The sequence below is a fragment of the Magallana gigas genome, chromosome 1, assembly GCF_963853765.1.
Source record: "Magallana gigas chromosome 1, xbMagGiga1.1, whole genome shotgun sequence".
Taxonomy (NCBI): Eukaryota; Metazoa; Mollusca; class Bivalvia; order Ostreida; family Ostreidae; genus Magallana; species Magallana gigas.
This window is the reverse complement of record NC_088853.1, coordinates 545,118-567,097: the sequence shown is the minus strand read 5'-3', so window position 1 is coordinate 567,097 and position 21,980 is coordinate 545,118. Positions and strand designations below refer to the sequence as shown.

Here is a 21,980-nt window from a genome sequence, read left to right as displayed (position 1 = left end):
TACGGTAAAGTAGTCCTACACTCTTCACTGGAACAATACAGTAAAGTAGTCCTATACTCTTCACTGGAACAATACAGTAAAGTAGTCCTATACTCTTCACTATAACAATACGGTAAAGTAGTCCTATACTATTCACTATACCAATAAGGTAAAGTAGTCCTATATTCTTCACTATAACAATACAGTAAAGTAGTCCTTTATTCTTTACTATAACAATATGGTAAAGAAGTCCAATATTTATTCACTATAACAATACAGTAAAGTAGTCCTTCACTCTTCACTATAACAATACGGTAAAGTAGACCTATATTCTTTACTATAAGCATACGGTAAAGTAGTCCCACTCTCTTCATTATAATACAGTAAAGTAGTCCTACACTCTTCACTATAACAATACAGTAAAGTAGTCATATACTCTTCACTATAACAATACGGTAAAGTAGTCCTATATTATTCACTATAACAATACGGTAAAGTAGTTCTATATTATTCACTATAACAATACAGTAAAGTAGTCCTATACTCTTCACTATAACAATACGGTAAAGTAGTCCTATACTCTTTACTATAACAATAAGGTAAAGTAGTCCTATACTCTTCACTATAACAATACGGTAAAGCAGTTCTATATTATTCACTATAACAATACGGTAAAGTAGTCTACACTCTTCTCTATAACATTACAGTAAAGTAGTCCTAAGTTATTCACTATAACAATATGGTAAAGTAGTCCTATACTATTCACTATAACAATACGGTAAAGTAGTCCTATACTCTTCACTATAACAATACAGTAAAGTAGTCCTATATTATTCACTATAACAATACGGTAAAGTAGTTCTATATTATTCACTATAACAATACGGTAAAGTAGTCTACACTCTTCTCTATAACAATACAGTAAAGTAGTCCTACACTCTTCACTATAACAATACGGTAAAGTAGTCCTATACTATTCACTATAACAATACAGTAAAGTAGTCCTATACTATTCACTATAACAATACAGTAAAGTAGTCCTACACTCTTCACTATAACAATACAGTAAAGTAGTCCTACACTCTTCACTATAACAATACGGTAAAGTAGTCCTATACTATTCACTATAACAATACAGTAAAGTAGTCCTATACTATTCACTATAACAATACAGTAAAGTAGTCTACACTCTTCTCTATAACAATACAGTAAAGTAGTCCTACACTCTTCACTATAACAATACGGTAAAGTAGTCCTATACTATTCACTATAACAATACAGTAAAGTAGTCCTATACTATTCACTATAACAATACAGTAAAGTAGTCCTACACTCTTTACTATAACAATACGGTAAAGCAGTTCTATATTATTCACTATAACAATACGGTAAAGTAGTCTACACTCTTCTCTATAACAATACAGTAAAGTAGTCCTACACTCTTCACTATAACAATACGGTAAAGTAGTCCTATACTATTCACTATAACAATACAGTAAAGTAGTCCTATACTATTCACTATAACAATACAGTAAAGTAGTCCTACACTCTTCACTATAACAATACAGTAAAGTAGTCCTAAACTCTTCACTATAACAATACGGTAAAGTAGTCCAATACTCTTTACTATAACAATACGGTAAAGTAGTCCAATACTCTTCACTATAACAATACAGTAAAGTAGTCATATACTCTTTACTATAACAATACATCAAAGTATACCTATATTCTTTACTATAAGAATACGGTAAAGTAGTCCTATACTCTTAACCATAACAATACGGTAAATTTGTCATGAAATTTTCATTAAATGGCTCCAATAATGGACGGCTTGGTTTTGAATAATAGTTAGTGTACATTCTAACAATGTGTGAACACAAGGAATAAACCATATTTAAACGATATTTTTGCGTACATTAGTGTACATTCGTGCGGAATGTGGGCCAGATATATCATATACAACACCAAAAAACAGCTGCATGTCAGTTTGGATAATTTTGAATTATATTTATGAAACTCATCCTATTCAATGAAACTGAAGAATCATTTTTAGTAACGGGATTTGTTAAAAACAAAAAAAAATATGTAAACGGATTTATTTTTACGATTTTGCCTCTAGACTATGAAACCAAGTAGATTCTAAGAGCAACTATCTGTTAATCAAAATGGAATTTGATTGATGCATTTTGATTTAACTTATTTGCTGACAATTTAATAAAAAGATTATTTATTCAAACACTTCTTCACTTTTTGCACCATCTGTGTGATACAACCCCGTAGCAGAAGGTTTAAAAAGACCGCATGATTCATTATCAACTTACGTGCAGATAATTGTGTGCTGGTTTCTCGAAAATAATAAAATCAAAGTCGTTTATTTTTCACTGCATTTACTTTTCTGTTTTAAAATGGCAAAGCAGTATAACTCCAATGCAGTGTGATGCCTTTTTATGCTCCTTTTTTCAAGACAAACAAGGCCTCTGTGTTTTTTCTATTCAAAAATGAAGGTTCACGTCATTCTTAAGTCAGATTATTCAAAAAACAATTGAAAGCAAAAACATGCAAAAAAAAAAATGCAATTTAACACGTTTCAAACTGTAACTATATAATTTCCAGTCAGAAAGAAGGGTCAACAATAATTTCCTTCCTATCACGTTATATTTTATATATGTAAAGCTTCATCCAACTCTGGAGTTATTTGTGGAATCTTCACAGATAAAGGGAAGCTTTAGTCCCTCGTGTCCTGTATAATAAGTGTAGTTACGCTCAGCCACCCAGTACCACTTGTTGTCATGGTGATAGGTCAACAACAGACCAAACATCTGGTCCAGCACCGTCTCGCCCTCGTCGTCGTCGTTGTCAAAACAGTTCTGATACGTGACGGGCGTCCAGTCGTCGAACACCAAACCTTTGTCATCAATGTACGTTATCACGTTAGCACGTAACGCCACGGAACCGTTCAGGTCATATTCTGCAAAACAAAAATTATTATAGCTTGTTGAGCTGCGAAAGAAAGCTTTATCTGTTTACAGACGTGATTTGAATATATGTTAATTGTAGACCCAGTCAGAGTGATGAACATAAGCAAGGCTATATTTTTGTCATTTTGAGTTAAAACCTTACTGACATCATTGATAGAGGACATAGTTGACCAACAGTGGTTCTGAATGTAATCTGAACTCTTTACAATTTTACAATCTATGCAATTTGTTCATTATTTGTCGAGATGAAAACATTATCCTACAAAAACGTAGACACACACTGTAATCAAAGAACATGATGTTATATAAGATACCCGGATGAATCCTATTTACTCCTAGAAACCGTCCATAACCGTCACCGTACCACAGTAAAAGCTCCGTCCCGGGATACACGTCACGTGACGTCATATAGAACACAAGGCCTGCGCACTGTACGGGAATAACGTTTTCCTCTGTGTAGGTGGTCGGTGAGTTAAAAAATCTGAGCCAGTTACTACAGGCCGGGTCAGCGGCGTCAATGACGTAGGTACCGTTACTTCCCTGTCTGTCCACCTGACATAAAACAGGGAACTACTGTATTTCAATCAGCTAAAAAGTGTTGTGTTTGTGGTTATGATGTATAACTTGTGTTAGACATGGCCCATACATCAGTAGAATTAAAAGCTATGAACTTTTAGTCCTGTAATGGTACCTATTTTGTGTTAGAAGTACATAAAAACCTCCATAACTGTCTCCCAATATAAAGCAAAAAAGAAAAGTGTGTTTTTCCTTAATTGTTGACAATGTCACTGTATATTTTAAAGGATATTTAAGTATCTTTGCCTCACCAAATACAGTGACTTTGTCATGATTATTTTTAAAAAATGCAAGCTTGCGTAGCGGTATTTATTGTAAAAAATAAAGCAGTTTGCATGTAATATCACCGTACCTGCCAGGAATACAGTTCAAAGACGGGTTCCCTGGTGTGAATTATTCCTTCATAAACACCAAGTATCGTGTATTCAGGGAGAAACTGCTCCGTCCACGCCCCTAGACCGGCCCCGGGGATGTTGGAGAGTTTGATGTTGAATCCTGGTGGAGTGCTGAGGTTTGCTCTGAGATGTGGAGGGGAACCTATAGGAATCTTACAGGTACAAGATAACGTCAAGGGGACATACACAACTAGAGGAATCTTACAGCTACAAGATAACGTCAAGTGGACATACACAACTAGAGGAATCTTACAGGTAAAAGACAACGTCAAGTGGACATACACAACTAGAGGAATCTTACAGCTACAAGATAACGTCAAGGGGGCATACACAACTATAGGAATCTTACAGGTACAAGATAACGTCAAGGGGACATACACAACTAGAGGAATCGTTCAGGTACAAGAAAACGTCAAGTGGACATACACAACTAGAGGAATCTTACAGGTACAAGATAACGTCAAGGGGGCATACACAACTAGAGGAATCTTACAGGTACAAGATAACGTCAAGGGGACATACACAACTAGAGGAATCTTACAGGTACAAGATAACGTCAAGTGGACATACACAACTAGAGGAATCTTACAGGTACAAGATAACGTCAAGGGGGCATACACAACTAGAGGAATCTTACAGGTACAAGATAACGTCAAGGGAACATACACAACTAGAGGAATCTTACAGGTAAAAGATAGCGTCAAGGGGACATACACAACTAGAGGAATCTTACAGGTACAAGATAACGTCAAGTGGACATACACAACTAGAGGAATCTTACAGGTACAAGATAACGTCAAGGGGACATACACAACTAGAGGAATCTTACAGGTACAAGATAACGTCAAGTGGACATACACAACTAGAGGAATCTTACAGGTACAAGATAACGTCAAGGGGACATACCCAACTAGAGGAATCTTACAAGTACAAGATAACGTCAAGGGGACATACACAACTAGAGGAATCTTACAGGTACACGATTACGTCAAGGGGACATACACAACAAGTGGAATCTTACAGGTACAAGATAACGTCAAGGGGACATACACAACTAGAGGAATCTTACAGGTACAAGATAACGTCAAGGGAACAAACACAACTAGAGGAATCATACAGGTACAAGATAACGTCAAGGGGACATACACAACTAGAGGAATCTTACAGGTACAAGATAACGTCAAGGGAACATACACAACTAGAGGAATCTTACAGGTACAAGATAACGTCAAGGGAACATACACAACTAGAGGAATCTTACAGGTAAAAGATAACGTCAAGGGGACATACACAACTAGAGGAATCTTACAGGTACAAGATAACGTCAAGTGGCCATACACAACTAGAGTAATCTTACAGGTACAAGATAACGTCAAGGGACATTCACAACTAGAGGAATCTTACAGGTAAAAGATAACGTCAAGGGGACATACACAACTAGAGGAATCTTACAGGTACAAGATAACGTCAAGTGGACATACACAACTAGAGGAATCTTACAGGTACAAGATAACGTCAAGGGGACATACCCAACTAGAGGAATCTTACAGGTACAAGATAACGTCAAGGGGACATACACAACTAGAGGAATCGCACACAACAAGAGGAATCTTTCAGGTACAAGATAACGTCAAGGGGACATACACAACTAGTGGAATCTTACAGATACAAGATAACGTCAAGGGGACATACACAACTAGAGGAATCTTACAGATACAAGATAGCGTCAAGGGGACATACACAACTAGAGGAATCTTACAGATACACGATAACGTCAAGGGGACATACACAACTAGAGGAATCTTACAGGTACAAGATATCGTCAAAGGGACATACACAACTAGAGGAATCTTACAGATACAAGATAACGTCAAGGGGACATACCCAACTAGAGGAATATTACAGGTACAAGATAACGTCAAGGGGACAAACACAACTAGAGGAATCTTACAGGTACACGATTACGTCAAGGGGACATACACAACTAGAGGAATCTTACAGGTACAAGATAACGTCAAGTGGACATACACAACTAGAGGTACAAGATAACTTCAAGGGGACATACACAACTAGTGGAATCTTACAGGTACAAGATAACGTCAAGGGAACATACACAACTAGAGGTATCTTACAGGTACAAGATAACGTCAAGTGGACATACACAACTAGAGGAATCTTACAGGTACAAGATAACGTCAAGTGGACATACACAACTAGAGGAATCTTACAGGTACACGATTACGTCAAGGGGACATACACAACAAGTGGAATCTTACAGGTACAAGATAACGTCAAGGGGACATACACAGCTAGAGGAATCTTACAGGTACAAGATAACGTCAAGGGGACATACACAACTAGAGGAATCTTACAGGTACAAGATAACGTCAAGTGGAAATACACAACCAGAGGAATCTTACAGGTACAAGATAACGTCAAGTGTACATACACAACTAGAGGATTCTTACAGGTACAAGATAACGTCAAGTGGACATACACAACTAGAGGAATCTTACAGGTACAAAATAACGACAAGTGGACATACACAACTAGAGGTACAAGATAACTTCAAGGGGATATACACAACAAGTGGAATCTTACAGGTACAAGATAACGTCAAGTGGACATACACAACTAGAGGTACAAGATAACTTCAAGGGGACATACACAACTAGAGGAATGTTACAGGTACAAGATAACGTCAAGGGGACTTACACAACTAGAGGAATCTTACAGGTACAAGATAACGTCAAGTGGACATACACAACTAGAGGTACAAGATAACTTCAAGGGGACATACACAACTAGAGGAATCTTACAGGTACAAGATAACGTCAAGTGGACATACACAACTAGAGGAATCTTACAGGTACAAGATAACGTCAAGGGGACAAACACAACTAGAGGAATGTTACAGGTATAAGATAGCGACAAGTGGATATACAGAAATAGATGAATCTTTCAGGTACAAGATAACGTCAAGGGGACACACATTACAAAATCCTTAGTAATCATTAAAACAGAAAAGACATCTGCTTACAATACTAAGCTGGGTTAAGGTTATAATACTATGTGTATATTTGTGTATATTTAATATGTGTATATTTATAATACTGGGTTTTTCTCAGTTAAATATTGTTATTGAAACCTTAAAACAGATGTTCTAGGTGTATGTTTATCACTTTTTCATTGTTAAAGGAAAAAGAAAGTAAACATAATTTATTTTCTGTTTAGATAATAGTGCAATATTTTTTAGTAATAAAAAAACGTATGTTGGAGTGATACTGTTTACGCCATACTAGAAGATACTCTTATTTTTAACAATAGTCAAAAGACATGAGGTGATTATTATTATCATTTAATTTTACATTCTGTTAATATCGATGTTTTTTAACTAAGACTATACATTGAGATATACTTACCTTTGCATTAGGTATGTGGCGGTATTTATCACTATGTGTACCATGTAACTTATAGTCCTCACAAACTGAAATGTCAATTAAAATATTCACTGTAATTATAATTTAAAATCTACAGTTTGTTTCACAAATCTTTTATGTAAATAGTGTAAATCTTTTGTACAGTACTTTAAACGAAAACGATATGAGTTCTGTTATTATGATTTTTGATTTTTAAGTTTTTTTTTAGATGTACGAGTTCTAACATCAATTTCATTGACGTTTGTTCATCTACAGTGATTATAAAAAGATATATCAGAGAACGATGCACATGTGCGTAATGTTATTGCTATTGCATTATTGCTACTCACATTTATTTTTTTCTGCTTGAACATCCGACTCATGTTTGGCTATTTTATACAGTTCCTGGTATAAAGTGAGAAACAAGTTTAAAAATGCAAAATCAAAAAGGAAACGAAAAACAAGGTTATTTTTGCCTTGCTTTTTTTTTAAAGAAGACTTAGGCTTACTTTTCTTTCTTGATGTATGTGAAAGAAACCCATTTCTAAAGGAAAGAGAACTAAACTGTTTAGTAACATAATAAAACTTTAAATACATTTTGAGGATAAGGACAAATTTGAAATTAACATTGATACGATCGGTAACTTTAAATTGCTATACGTGGTATGTGTTTCTAATGATGATTCCTCACGTTCAATGTAGTCTGTCAGAGCCTTCTCCTTTTCCGGAGAGTCTAGTACCGCCATGTGAGCGCCATGTTGGTGACATACGTCACTGGATTGTAACATGGAGGTTGGTTCTGTATGGAACGAGAAGCACCACTGATCTACTCGAACAAACCCTAGGCGACACTCGCCCTTCATTGTGTCCTCAAACAGAAAACCTGACAAATTGGTAGAGAAAAAGGAACGTATCATTATGATCAATGATAAAATAAATTTCTTTCATGATATTTTCTATATTTTTATCGCAAAACAAAACGAGCTCTAAGAACAAGTGTTCGGGAAAAAAAAACCAAGCTAAACCTACAGATTTGTCGAGAAAATTATTTTGGCAGCATCCCTTAATGCTTTCGTAAAGAGTATTGTTACCGTAGTGCTATATCAAAAATGGCTGACACTAAACTCGTAAGTTATGGTTCTCTGAGTTTGAAGACGCGTTTTATGTGCCACAAAAGATTTTATGAGACCAAAGAAACATCTAACCTGCTCCCATTTCTTCGTACTGAATATATATATATGTAAATAAAAAAAAATATCTGAAAAGTATGAGGTCAGAGTGAGCTCGCGCTAAATTGGCGGTTATAAATTTGGAGAAGGATCAACCATCTGTAAGGCGTGTACTTATATAAAAAGATAATATATATACAAGCAAGAGCCATACTTCACTGTCATATCACAGGATAAATCTCTGCCATTTAGTGAACTGAATTGTGACTGATCGGTAACTGAAAGGTGACTGAAAGGCATAGCTATGCCATTCAGTCACCTTTCCAGACCATTCCTGAACATTCAGTTCACTGAATGGTAGAGGTTTATCCTGTGTATCTTACCAATTGTAAGCTAATTTTGCATGCATGTACAATAACTATATGAAAATAGGAAATTAAAAATAGAAAATTCTACCAAATTTAACTTTAAAAGCCCAGTCATAATGAGGCGATTTTCGAAGCGAAAGATTGTTACTTTTAATTAGTTGATGTTAATTGTGTCTATCTACGTTTTTGTGATCATAAAGATGGCCAGTTATATCATCGGCTGCCGTGACTAAACGGCAGCGCTTTGGGCTGTTATGATTGTAGTTTCGAGAGTTCAGAATCCGCTGACGGCGTTGAGGCCCGTAAGACTTTTGTTGAGAATATTTGCCAAGCTTTTACCGGCATAGTATACTTACGCTATATTACCCACTTGTAAACTATGAGAAATTCAAATATAATCTATAATTAGACTAATATCAAATATAAAGAGACAGACTGACAGGAGACATCACAAAGAATGGTCTCTTCTCTTTCATCGACAAAATTCATTATATAAGTTTGTTATATGATATATCACTTCAGGTAAAACTAAAACCTGTTACCTGTCAGGTGAAGGGCTAAGAGCAATCCTGTGGCTACAACAAAGCCGTCCTTCGTCATGATGATGTTACTCAGAGCATTCTGTGGAGAACATATTGGAGATTTGGGATTATACAGATATTCTAAATTAGATTATTCCCCTTGACAAACTCATATTAAAATGTTGTTAATATCAATGAGTTTATCTTTTTCAATTCATGCTATTCTATAATGTTTTCTCTTATTTATTTTACATGGTAATTCAATCTAAAGAGATGTGTTAGCAGAGGTTCAGGTTAACATTATCGTTTATGTATTTAAATTGTTAAGAAATAACCTCTAAAGGAATATAAATACTTGATGTAATCTATTAAAGGCAGAGGTGGTACAAAACCAGGAAATAATCAAACATACATATAAAAAAAAGGTGCACCAAGTCCTTTTGTAAGAGAGGAAAGAAGCAATGAAATAAATTGCAGCGTTCAATCTTCAGTAATTTACTTTTCTATAATCACTCAAGGCACTCAATTTTTCCTTACGCTTAAGAGCTCTTTAAGCGTGTGCTGTAGCGTTTAAATAAGGTCAGTTAAAGTTAAGATATTGCTTATCAACTCTTATTTTCCTATTGTGCAGGCTTAATAGACACAGTTGTATGACATTATAAGTAGTTATAATGACACAGTTCATTGCAGATGGACAATGGGAGTATGTCATTATAAATATTTATCGTTTTTGTAAAAATGAAATTCATTAAGAAATATTTGATAAAACCTAGTACCGTTATGTGTTCTTTTTAAATTTGTGTTACAATAATTAAGGAGCATTCTTCGAAGTAGAGTACTCCCTAGTTCAAATAAATTGATGCATTTGAAGGCATGTTTATATAAAATGTGTATCCTAAAATCCAACCGAGGTAAAAGTCTTAAACACTTATACCAAAAGTGGCCACATTTTACAATCGAAAAGAAGAACTAACATATCTAGAAACATCCGGAAGTCTATAAATATCTTTAAACGGTGTCAGGAAACCACCCAGAGAGGTACGGTAGAGACCGCTTTTATAATAAAAAAGTTAGGAAAACAGACGACTCCCACATATCTTGTTGGAGTGTTCCCTTTGGGTTAAAGAGTCAGTATATGGGCGTTACAGAGTCAGTATATGGGCGTTACAGAGTCGGTATATAGGCTTAGTAAGAGCTGATTGTGACATATTACGGATCGTATTTTATCAAACGTTTGACATTCTAGAAATGTATCTTTATTTCGCTTGGGTAATGATGAAATAGTTTTACCAATTTTTAGAATGTAATCATTTTGTTGACTCTTGGTTGAAACCACGCTTTTTGTTTGACTATTGGTGCTTAACGCTTTAATCGACCAGGTCTTCATTCATACATATCACCTTTAATGACATTGGCAATTTTGTCAGGGTTCTTTACAAACATTGTAGTATTTAACCGTAATCATAAGTAGTTCATTTAAGTAGCAAGAATATAAGTAATACACTACATTTACTTGCTATTGCGAGAGCAGCATTGGTTGTAAATTCCTTGATAATAAACTATAAAAGCTTTTAGGAAATTTTTAATTCAATATCAAAAGATTGGAATGTGCAGAACCAATACTAGATCGTCTGATATCAAGAGAATAGTTAATACAGCTCATGACTTTTGCACAAAGATATGTAATGTAAATATTACAATGAAAATGGATACTTTGAAGTGTACCTTTTCATGACTTTAAGTAAAGAAAGAGTTGATTCGGAAAGCGTGGTTCGTATTCGGATGTATTTGAATAATTACGGGACACACAATATGACAGTCCCAAAGGAAATGAACTAAAAATAACTGCATCCTTCGCAAGTCCGTTAAACAAATGCCAATTATATATACGTTTAACTATTGGTTGGTTAATGTATACGGCCCGTTTCGTTTATACAGATCACTTAAAGGGGCATGGTCAAGATTTTGGTCTAATTTTATTTTTCTGATTTTAGTATTTACAATGCTATAGGAATGCATTTCTAATGATCAAATGAAATTTGAGAGTCGTAGTGCTATAAGCAAGATACAACGCTCACAATTCTTTGTCATGTAAACAAGACCCGTAGCTTTTGTTTACATTGAATTAATATACATGTACAATGCAGTAAAATGAAGTTCATTTTCAAGCTGATTTGTCTATCTTCTTATTCATTTTAAGCATAAATTAACACAGTAAAAACACACAAATACAAACAGTTCTTAGCTAAATTTTTATTTTCACTTCAACATGCAAAATAAAAACAAAAGCTTTATATAGAAATGAATTGTAAGCTCTGCAACTCGCGTATAACTCAACGAATGACTCTCAAATCTTGATTGTCGATTAAATATGCCTTTCCGAAGCACTGTAAACATTAAAATAGTCAAAATGATTTTCGACCTAAATCGTGACAATGCACCTTTAAAAGTCACGTTTTAATAACTTTAAATTGTACTTCTTGAATAAATATTTAGATGACAATTGTTTCTATAAAACTCATTCTTTGGACAGCCAATAACATAAAAGTCAATGGATGAGGCGAAAATCTTACCTCTGTGATCTGCTAAAAGTTAATTAATGAAAACAAAGTCTTGCCACACATGTTCTTAAACGACACATGTATGTCACGTGATATAAATCGGAAGTCAAGAACCATTAAACACCACAGGTTAAAAGTCAAATGAAATGTTCAATCGGAGTCAGTGACACCTGGATTTCATTAACAGTTTACAATGTGTAGAATGCCTGTGATGCTAAATACCACGGTGGTCTTATGGAAAAGTAGTTACAAAAGTGTTGTTTCTATTGGGTCTTTATTACTTTGTATCCTGTTTTGAATCAATAAAGGTATGTTATTCAATTATTTTACGGCTTTACGGAAGCCATCCTCTGTAACACCGTGTAAACTTGTGTTTCTTCAAGATTTGGGGAAATGTTTTGTACATAAACAATGGTTCATTGTAAAACTGGAGAAAAGATGAATGCACTCTGGAGTTTTTTTTTTTTTAGCATTTAACATCTGTTTCATGTTTGGATTGTTTTTACTGGACATGATCATTAATGGTTACCAAACAAAACTTTATGAAAAAGGCGATGACGTCAACTTTTCTATAGTCAACTTTCCTTACTTCCTTACGTAATATGTAGTAATCTACCTTCATCACCTGCAAACGGTGTTTTGTCTCTCAGTTAATTCGATATAAAAAGAGCATAGCAGGTGTGACCGGTCAGCAGAGGATGCTCACTCCTCCTAGGCATCTGATCCTACCTCTATGTTTTTTTTGGTCCGTGTTGCTCTGCTCTGACTTTGTATTTTGTTTTTATGGATTTTTGAGATGGTTGACGGTTCTTAATTGTCATTTTTTCATACACAAGGGCGTGTTCTTTGTATGAACAGTTTCTAAGGCGAGGCAAGCTACTGACAAACATATTGATAAAACAGGACTATTAACAGTCTTGTTTGAAATCATCTTTTCGTAAGTTCTATGGTCGGTACAACGACATTGTCAGCAGATACAATCTTCCACTGGGTCGCATGCTGATCATTTTTTTTATACTAATTGTTAGATCATAATTTATCACCTAATTGTCTGCGGACTTTTCCTGGGTTTTTCCCCGATTTCGTGTGACTGGTCAATAGAGGATGCTCACGCCTCCATGGCACCGTCCCTACCTCTATATTTTAGAGGTCTTTGCTTGTTGCTCTGCTTTGAATCTGAATTTTGTATTATGAATTTGTGAGATGGTTGATAGTTTGTTATTGCCATTTTTTCATCTATATGAAATAAAAGGAGAGACACTTTATTGCATGAAGATGTAAAAATATTAAAATAAACACAGCAACAAACCAAAATTGTTCTTCTTATTATTTATATTATTTTTTTAACTAACTGAATTTGTTTCTTTCTTCTGAGCAATCACAATAATAAATTAGATTACGTACCTTCGAAGCATTTGTTTGATAGAAGTTTCATTTCATGTTTTTTCCCGTTGAATAAAATGGCATGTTGTGATTATAAAGGTATTCAAAATAAAATACAAACAGGGAAAAGAGCAAACACGGACCTATAAAATTAGAGGTAGGATCAAGTGTCATGGAGGAGTGAGGCAGGGCTAACACGGACCTATAAATTTAGAGGTAGGATCAGGTGTCATGGAGGAGTGATGCAGGGCTAACACGGACCTATAAAATTAGAGATAGGATCAGGTGTCATGGAGGAGTGAGGCAGGGCTAACACGGACCTATAAAATTAGAGGTAGGATCAGGTGTCATGGAGGAGTGAGGCAGGGCTAACACAGACCTATAAAATTAGAGGTAGGATCAGGTGTCATGGAGGAGTGAGGCAGGGCTAACATGGACCTATAAAATTAGAGGTAGGATCAGGTGTCATGGAGGAGTGAGCCTCCTCTGCTGACCGGTCACACCCGTCATGTTATCATTGTTGTAATCAGGAAAAGAGAAAAGTGGAAAAGCTGAAGATAATAAGGTGATAACCAATGGTCAATAACTATGAAAAAGTCAGTCATAATGCAATCCTTTCAAAGACTGTTTTTGCTGAAAATTTAGTTCTATCGATCATAGAACTTAAGAAATGATGGCTTCAACTGAGAGAGTCCTGTTTTATCAAAGTGTATGTCAGAAGTTGCCTCGCCTTAGAAAATGTTTATACGTAGGCATGCCCTTTCGTATCGAATTGATTTATTGATTTATTGATTCATTGAATTAATTTATAAAACAATTATTTTTTTAAAGGATATTAGACATGTAGTGATTACGTTGTATTGTAAGCAACAATTGCGACATTTGTATTGTTACCTAAACGCAATTAAACAAATTTTAAAGTATCAAGGGGAAAGGAGACCAACATAGTTCCTTCTTTAAAGATTTTTTTATACAGTTTATTCCCTTAAATTCGAAAAAAAAATCATAACAGTATAGAAAACTAAAAGGTTATTTTTCTTTTCTCATTCAGGATTGGGAGCACATGATAAGGCTCTGCCACTCTTTCAACACAATATGATGTGGTCATCCGGGATATAGGGATAGCCTTTATCATATGAAGAGTAACGCCTTATAAAGTTTGACGTAGCTATTCAACTTTGTGTATAAAATATGATTCTATAATACGGCTTTCAAAGAACAACGTTCGATATATATTGTACATGAAAAGGAAAAAACAACTTATTTCGAATGTTTCCTATCGGGAATTATTAGGAAGAAACATGTAGTTATCAGTTGTTTAAGATGTACGTTTAATATAATAAGTTTCTTTTTAACAAACCAGTGTTTAATTTAATGGTACGAATATCATTTTAATTTAGCTTTGAAGATTTAAAAAAAAAAGAATACAGATTTTTTTTATTGTGTATACGTTCTATCCTTTTATGTCAGTTTTAGGAGAACAATCACAAAGTAATGTAATGTAAAAATAGAAACAAGATGATGAATATTTAATATTTGTATAAACATACATCACTTTTGGCCAGCTGCATATTTACTCTCCAGTACAATGTTTGATTAAGACACATGCTGACTGATGTGTTTATACTTGTAAAACCATAATTTGTACACCCTACTGACCGTGGTTTCTATCGTTGTTGCATGATCAAGACAAATAACACACGGCCGGTGTAACCCTTCGGCAGGGGGTGCTCTCATCCTAACCACCTGGTCCCACTTCTATTTTATTTTAAGTCAGTGTTTGCTCTGCTTTGAATTTGTATTTTGCTTTATCAATTTTTGAGTTTTGTGACAATTTGTGTTTGTCGTGTTTCTCTTAAATGAGCCGGAATCAAACATTCCTTAGATTTTTTATTACCTTCAATTATATAACAGATACAAGTTATTTTATTAATACCTACATTTCCCGGCTAACATAAATATCTGTGCAATAATACTTATTTTTTAGTTACCTTTACGATGATTTTTTTCGCTTTTAAAAGGAATGTGAGAAAAAAATTAAGAGGGTATTATTTGAAACCAGTTTTTATTTTCTGTAGATCGATTCTTGTTATCTCTTCGAAAGTTTAGAATCACTATCTTCACAAAAATTTCGCAATTAAAGTTTCTCTTTTCGGCATGATTTTTGTGCAATTGCATAAAGTATAATTCAGCAAATGCACCAATTGATCCACCAAACGAATAATTGATTCAAATGTATCCTTCCTCTGATTTAAATATCTACAATTTAGATATGCTCTGTACAATTTTTTCCAAAATGTAATTATCGATATGCATATAAAATCCTCAACTGTTTAAAGAGTATGCAAATTTTTGTGAAGTTAGCCGTGCATTTAAATCCACCAGTGCTTAAAATTATCATATATGGTAATACAATATACCTTCAACACAAGAAGTTGCCCTTTTTTACTTTATTTTCAATAACAAACCAAGGCCTTTGTTTGTCCCTCTCATAAATACCATCTATAGGTTCAAGTCATTCTTCAATAAAATTATTCTAAAGAAATTAATTAAGAATCATAATTTTTTACCTACTTTCCAAACTGAATATATCAAGAAAGAAATGTCAAATATTATATCAGTTATAGCTAATTTAGGTTACACCTCATCCAACTCCAGAGTTATTTGTGGAATCTTCACAGATAAAGGGAAGCTTCAGCCCCTCGTGTCCTGTATAGTAAGTATAGTTACGCTCAGCCACCCAGTACCACTTGTTGTCATGGTGATAGGTCAACAACAGACCAAACATCTGGTCCAGCACCGTTTCGCCCTCGTCGTCGTCGTTGTCGAACCAGTTCTGATACGTGACGGGCGTCCAGTCGTCGAACACCAAACCTTTGTCATCAATATACGTTATCACGTTCGCACGTAACGCCACGGAACCGTTCAGGTCATATTCTGAAAAACAAACATTATTATTGCAATTAAAAGAATCTCTACTACAACCCCCCAAAATCAAAATAACCCTAATAAAATCAAAATAACCCTAATAATTAGGGTAGCTTCAAAATAATCAGAGAGGTTAAGAGTAGTAAACATGGTTAAGATTTAATTCAAAGAAAAACGTACATGAATGCTACGTAACATACCGGGATGAATCCTATTTACTCCAAGAAACCGTCCATAACCGTCACCGTACCAGACCAACAGTTCTGTCCCCGGCTCCACGTCACGTGACGTCATATAGAACACGATGCCGGCGCAGGGTACGGGGGTGACGTTTTCCTCTGTGTGGGTGGTCGGTGAGTTCACGAACCTGAGCCAGTTACTACAGGCCGGGTCAGCGGCGTCAATGACGTAGGTACCGTTACTTCCCTGCTTGTCCACCTGTCATAAAACGGAAGTATTTGTTTTCAATCTGGTTACAAGTGTTGTTTTTATTTTAACGCTCTGATGTATAACATTTGTTAGATATGGCCCATACATTAGTAGAATAAGGATCTATGAACAATTTTCTTTGATTGTAACTACAGTTTTTGTAAGTACATGTAAACCTCAATAAAAATCTTCTAAAAAAAATAAAATGTGCTGAGGGCAGAATATGCTTTAACTAAATTTTTCACGATTTCTTTGTTTCTGAAAAAACGCTAAAGTTACCTTGTCTCACCTGATACAATGAATAAGTCTTTTGCTAACTTCAAAGATGCAAGCTTGTGTAGCGGCATCCATGGTGACGTAAGCAGTATACAGTACTATTACTATACCTGCCATGAATACAAGTCCGAGTCGGATTCCCTGGTGTGGATCACACCTTCATAAACACCCAGTATCGTGTATTGAGGGACAAACTCGTCCGTCCAAGCTCCTAAACCGGCCCCGGGGATGTTGGAGAGTTTGATGCTGAATCCTGGTGGAGTGCTGAGGTTTGCTCTGAGATGTGGAGTGGAACCTATAGGAATCTTACAGGTACAAGATAACGTCAAGGGGACATACACAACTAGAGGAATTATCTTACAGGTACAAGATAACGTCAAGGGGACATACACAACTAGAGGAGTCTTACAGGTACAAGATAACGTCATGTGGACATCCACAACTAGAGCAATCTTACAGGTACAAGATAACGTCAAGGGGACATACACAACTAGAGGAATCTTACAGGTACAAGATAACGTCAAGGGGACATACACAACTAGAGAAATCTTACAGGTACAAGATAGCGTCAAGTGGACATACACAACTAGAAGAATCTTACAGGTACAAGATAACGTCATGGGGACATACACAACTAGAGGAGTCTTACAGGTACAAGATAACCTAAGGGAGACATACACAACTAGAGAAATCTTACAGGTACAAGATAGCGTCAAGTGGACATACACAACTAGAGGAATCTTACAGGTACAAGATAACGTCAAGGGGACATACACAACTAGACGAGTCTTACAGGTACAAGATAACCTAAAGGGGACATACACAACTAGAGAAATCTTACAGGTACAAGATAGCGTCAAGTGGACATACACAACTAGAGGAATCTTACAGGTACGAGATAACGTCAAGGGACATACACAACTAGAGGAATCTTTCAGGTACAAGATAACGTCAAGGGGACATACACAACTAGACGAGTCTTACAGGTACAAGATAACGTCATGGGGACATACACAACTAGAGAAGTCTTACAGGTACAAGATAACGTCAAGGGGACATACACAACTAGACGAGTCTTACAGGTACAAGATAACCTAAAGGGGACATACACAACTAGAGAAATCTTACAGGTACAAGATAGCGTCAAGTGGACATACACAACTAGAGGAATCTTACAGGTACAAGATAACGTCAAGGGGACATACACAACTAGAGGAATCTTTCAGGTACAAGATAACGTCAAGGGGACATACACAACTAGAGAAATCTTACAGGTACAAGATAACGTCAAGGGGACATACACAACTAGAGGAATCTTTCAGGTACAAGATAACGTCAAGGGGACATACACAACTAGAGCAATCTTACAGGTACAAGATAACGTCAAGTGGACATACACAACTAGAGGAATCTTACAGGTACAAGATTACGTCAAGGGGACATACACAACTAGAGGAGTCTTACAGGTACAAGATAACGTCAAGAGGACATACACAACTAGAGGAATCTTACAGGTACAAGATAACGTCAAGGGGACATACACAACTAGAGGAATCTTTCAGGTACAAGATAACGTCAAGAGGACATACACAACTAGAGGAATCTTACAGGTACAAGATAACGTCAAGGGGACATACACAACTAGAGAAATCTTACAGGTACAAGATAACGTCAAGGGGACATACACAACTAGAGGAATCTTTCAGGTACAAGATAACGTCAAGGGGACATACACAACTAGAGGAATCTTACAGGTACAAGATAACGTCAAGTGGACATACACAACTAGAGGAGTCTTACAGGTACAAGATAACGTCAAGGGGACATACACAACTAGAGGAATCTTACAGGTACAAGATAACGTCAAGAGGACATACACAACAAATACAAATTGGCACTTCTTTTATTTATAAATTCATAATTCATAATTCATAAAAAACCTATCTGTTTATTTTTCTGGTGTTTTTGGTTAATTATCAGCTGTTCCACTGTTTGTTTGTTTTATTACATATGTATCATTAAAAGTGAAAAAAGAAGGTTATAATTATGTGATTTTATCAAAGCATACTGTAATTCTTATTTTTAGATTGAAGCAATGCTTTACTATAAAAAACTACTCATACATAAAACACATGACTTGATTAAAATTATCATTAATTTTACATTAGGTTAATGTCTATGTCAACCATTATGCTTGACTGTATACAAAGATATACTTACCTTTGCATTAGGTATGTGGCGGTATTTATCACTATGAATACCATGTAACTTATAGTCCTCACAAACTGAAATATCAAAACAATAATACTCACTGTAATTGCACGACCTTTATTCTTCATTTAAAGTTTGTCATACAAGTCTTTTCAAATAAATCTTGTTATATTGAATCTTAATTGAAGGAAATTAAAATATATTTTGTCTGTTTGATGTGTTGGGTTTACTGATTATTTTTCATCCTCAATAAACCAACTGTAGAATCTACTACATTAATTTAATATTTGTTTACTTACAGTAATTGAAATAAAAACATCAAAAAACAAGACACACGTTTAGAAATTGTTTGATCTAATGCAAGTTAGAAATGCTTTATTGCAACTCACATCTATTTTTTTCTGTTTGAACATCCCACTCATGTTGAGCAATTTTATACAGTTCCTGGTATATAGTAAAAAGAAATAATTTTTAAAAAATAAAGACTCTTACGAAATAATCCAGGAATGATCATTTTCAAATAAATAACATTTTTTGAAGATATTAAGTCTTACTTTTCTCTCCTGGTATATATCAAAGAATCCCATTTCTAAAACAAACAATAACAAAAGGTCAGAAAAAATCCATTTTGATTCAACATTTCGTATGTTAAGCAACACTTTGAAATTAAGAATAGTTTAGATATTAATTAAAGATGCAGTGACATTGCACAGCGCTGATCCCTTACGTTCAATGTAGTCTGTCAGAGCCTTCTCCTTTTCCTGAGAGTCTAGTACCGCCATGTGAGCGCCATGTTGGTGACATACGTCACTGGATTGTAACATGGAAGTAGGTTCTGTATGGAACGAGAAGCACCACTGGTCTACTCGAACAAACCCCGGGCGACACTTGTCATTCATTGTGTCCTCAAACAGAAAACCTGACAAATAGATAAACAAGAAGGAAGGTATCAATATGACCTATTTAAATAACTATCCAATAAAATCCAAGAAAACGGTCTGGTCCGCTCATTATTGCATGCAAGAAGGAACGTATTAATATGATCAATTATTAAATAAGCTTCCTTTATGATATAAACCTATTGAAGCAAACTTTAAAACATATGTTATGTAATTCAGTGGACTGTACTTTTGTGAATGTTTTCATATCATTTTAAGCAACTATCTAATTTTCATTCTATAATAACATTGTTTGGTTTATGAAATTATGTTAGATTTAAACTTGATACCAGTCAGATGAAGGACCAAGAGCAATCCTGAGGCGACAACAACGCCTTCTCTCGTCATGGTGATGATATGAACTATTCAGGCATTCTGCAAAGTAAATTGTGGTATATATAAAATACATGGTTACTGTCTTGAAATATAAACTATATTTGGGCGAGGATAAGAAAACATGACAGAGGGCGAGCCCAGCTATCACGTATTTTGTTTATCCTGCAACATAATGTCACATTCTGTACCTGAAATAAGCTTTATTCGACAACCTTCACTGCATATCTGCAGTTGAAACCATGACGCTATGGCGTAAACGAAGCAAGAAAGATGACGTCACAATGAATTTGAACGTCGGTATAATGCACGATGAAATGTTGGGGCATTAACCGAATAGAGCTTTGGTTAATCGGCATAGGCTTTATTTGGTCTATGCATAGGGTAGTTGCAGGATAAATAGAGTTGCATGACTTTGGATATTTATTATATTTTAATGCTTCAAGATTAAGTTATTGAGTCACGAAGTATACTTTTATATCAGGATGTTAAATCTCGATTGACTTCTTTCGCTGTAAAAGTGTTGAAAGCACTTGTTTAAAGAAATGATTGCTTTGTTTAATTATATCAGTTTTACGTAGCGTAGAGTGAATAAATCACATCATTATTGCGTTTATTTTAAGTTTATATCATGCTTCATTTACTACAAGTTTAAGTGATAGTTTGACCATTAAAAAAAAAGGTGAAAAGCAAAAAAGTCGATGTAAACATATTTGTTTGAAAACTAGTCTTTAATGAATTTCTCTCTTTATTTCTTCAGACTTCTTTTTCGAATTCATTTTGGAGTCAACTTTAGAATACTTTAGATATTTTAAAGTTAGGTTATACAATATTTACATTCCGTGTGAAATTTATGTCTGCATTGGAAATCTGCAACGTTCAAATTCCTGTGAATACACTTTGACTATCTATGCGCCAAACTAATTTGATATGTACTGATGAAATATAAACTAAATAATTAAATATCTACTGGTTCACAATTTCTTTCTCTACAAAATTTTCTAGCACTATATTTTTAATACCGGGGGCGGATAAATAACAGGTTAATATGCCTGTTCCATGTATGTTTCATATCCCTTACTAGTCACTAAGAGCACGTATATAGCGACGATACACAAATAATTCACACAAGTATGCATCAATACGAATATAAATATGAGCATTGAATGGGGTTTGTTTGGACTGTCGCCGGTCTTATTACACAACAAAGAGGAGCAAACAAATATCACACCGGGATAACAATGGTTTCCCCATAAAATCATTGTTATGTTCTTTATTTGTATTGAAAGAACCTGAACCTGAACTTTACTTATTTTACAACGATTGCTAAGCAAGTTTGACAACTTATATTAATATCTCTTGTTGGCACGGATGTTAGCGCGAGGGGGTCATTTGTGTGGGAAGAAGCCGGAGTACCCAGAGAGAATCCACGTGTCCAAGCGGGCGACCACCATACCCTATCACATACCACCACTGTCGATCACGGGGATCGAACTCGGGTCGCAGCGGTGACAAG

General features: G+C 35.1%; 2 protein-coding genes and 1 long non-coding RNA gene across 5 annotated transcripts in view; 1 reads left to right on the top strand and 2 right to left on the bottom strand.

Moving 5' to 3' along the window:
- LOC117684008 (uncharacterized) overlaps nucleotides 1-21,980 on the top strand; it is a 92,211-nt gene that overhangs the window by 27,464 nt on the left and 42,767 nt on the right. The gene's annotated exons all lie outside the window — the stretch shown is intronic.
- LOC136272936 (uncharacterized) overlaps nucleotides 1-21,980 on the bottom strand; it is a 160,346-nt gene that overhangs the window by 122,761 nt on the left and 15,605 nt on the right. The gene's annotated exons all lie outside the window — the stretch shown is intronic.
- LOC105348835 (histone-lysine N-methyltransferase PRDM9) lies at nucleotides 1,743-20,508 on the bottom strand. Of its 3 annotated transcripts, none has more exons than XM_066080657.1 (8): nucleotides 9,427-9,583; nucleotides 8,039-8,230; nucleotides 7,857-7,891; nucleotides 7,698-7,752; nucleotides 7,351-7,415; nucleotides 3,886-4,080; nucleotides 3,272-3,509; nucleotides 1,743-2,947 (listed from the first exon to the last, which is right to left on the bottom strand). In XM_066080657.1, the coding sequence occupies exons 1-8, from the start codon at nucleotides 9,482-9,484 to the stop codon at nucleotides 2,655-2,657; spliced, it is 1,131 nt and encodes a 376-aa protein (XP_065936729.1). In that variant the 5' UTR covers nucleotides 9,485-9,583; the 3' UTR covers nucleotides 1,743-2,654. The 3 variants fall into 3 exon arrangements, with proteins under 3 accessions (XP_065936729.1, XP_065936722.1, XP_065936719.1); XM_066080650.1 differs by lacking the exons at nucleotides 3,272-3,509; nucleotides 3,886-4,080; nucleotides 7,351-7,415; ... (2 more) ...; nucleotides 8,039-8,230; nucleotides 9,427-9,583 and adding exons at nucleotides 16,478-16,715; nucleotides 17,093-17,287; nucleotides 19,203-19,267; ... (2 more) ...; nucleotides 19,921-20,112; nucleotides 20,422-20,508 and having other exon boundaries at nucleotides 1,744-2,947; XM_066080647.1 differs by lacking the exons at nucleotides 1,743-2,947; nucleotides 3,272-3,509; nucleotides 3,886-4,080; ... (3 more) ...; nucleotides 8,039-8,230; nucleotides 9,427-9,583 and adding exons at nucleotides 14,898-16,286; nucleotides 16,478-16,715; nucleotides 17,093-17,287; ... (3 more) ...; nucleotides 19,921-20,112; nucleotides 20,422-20,508.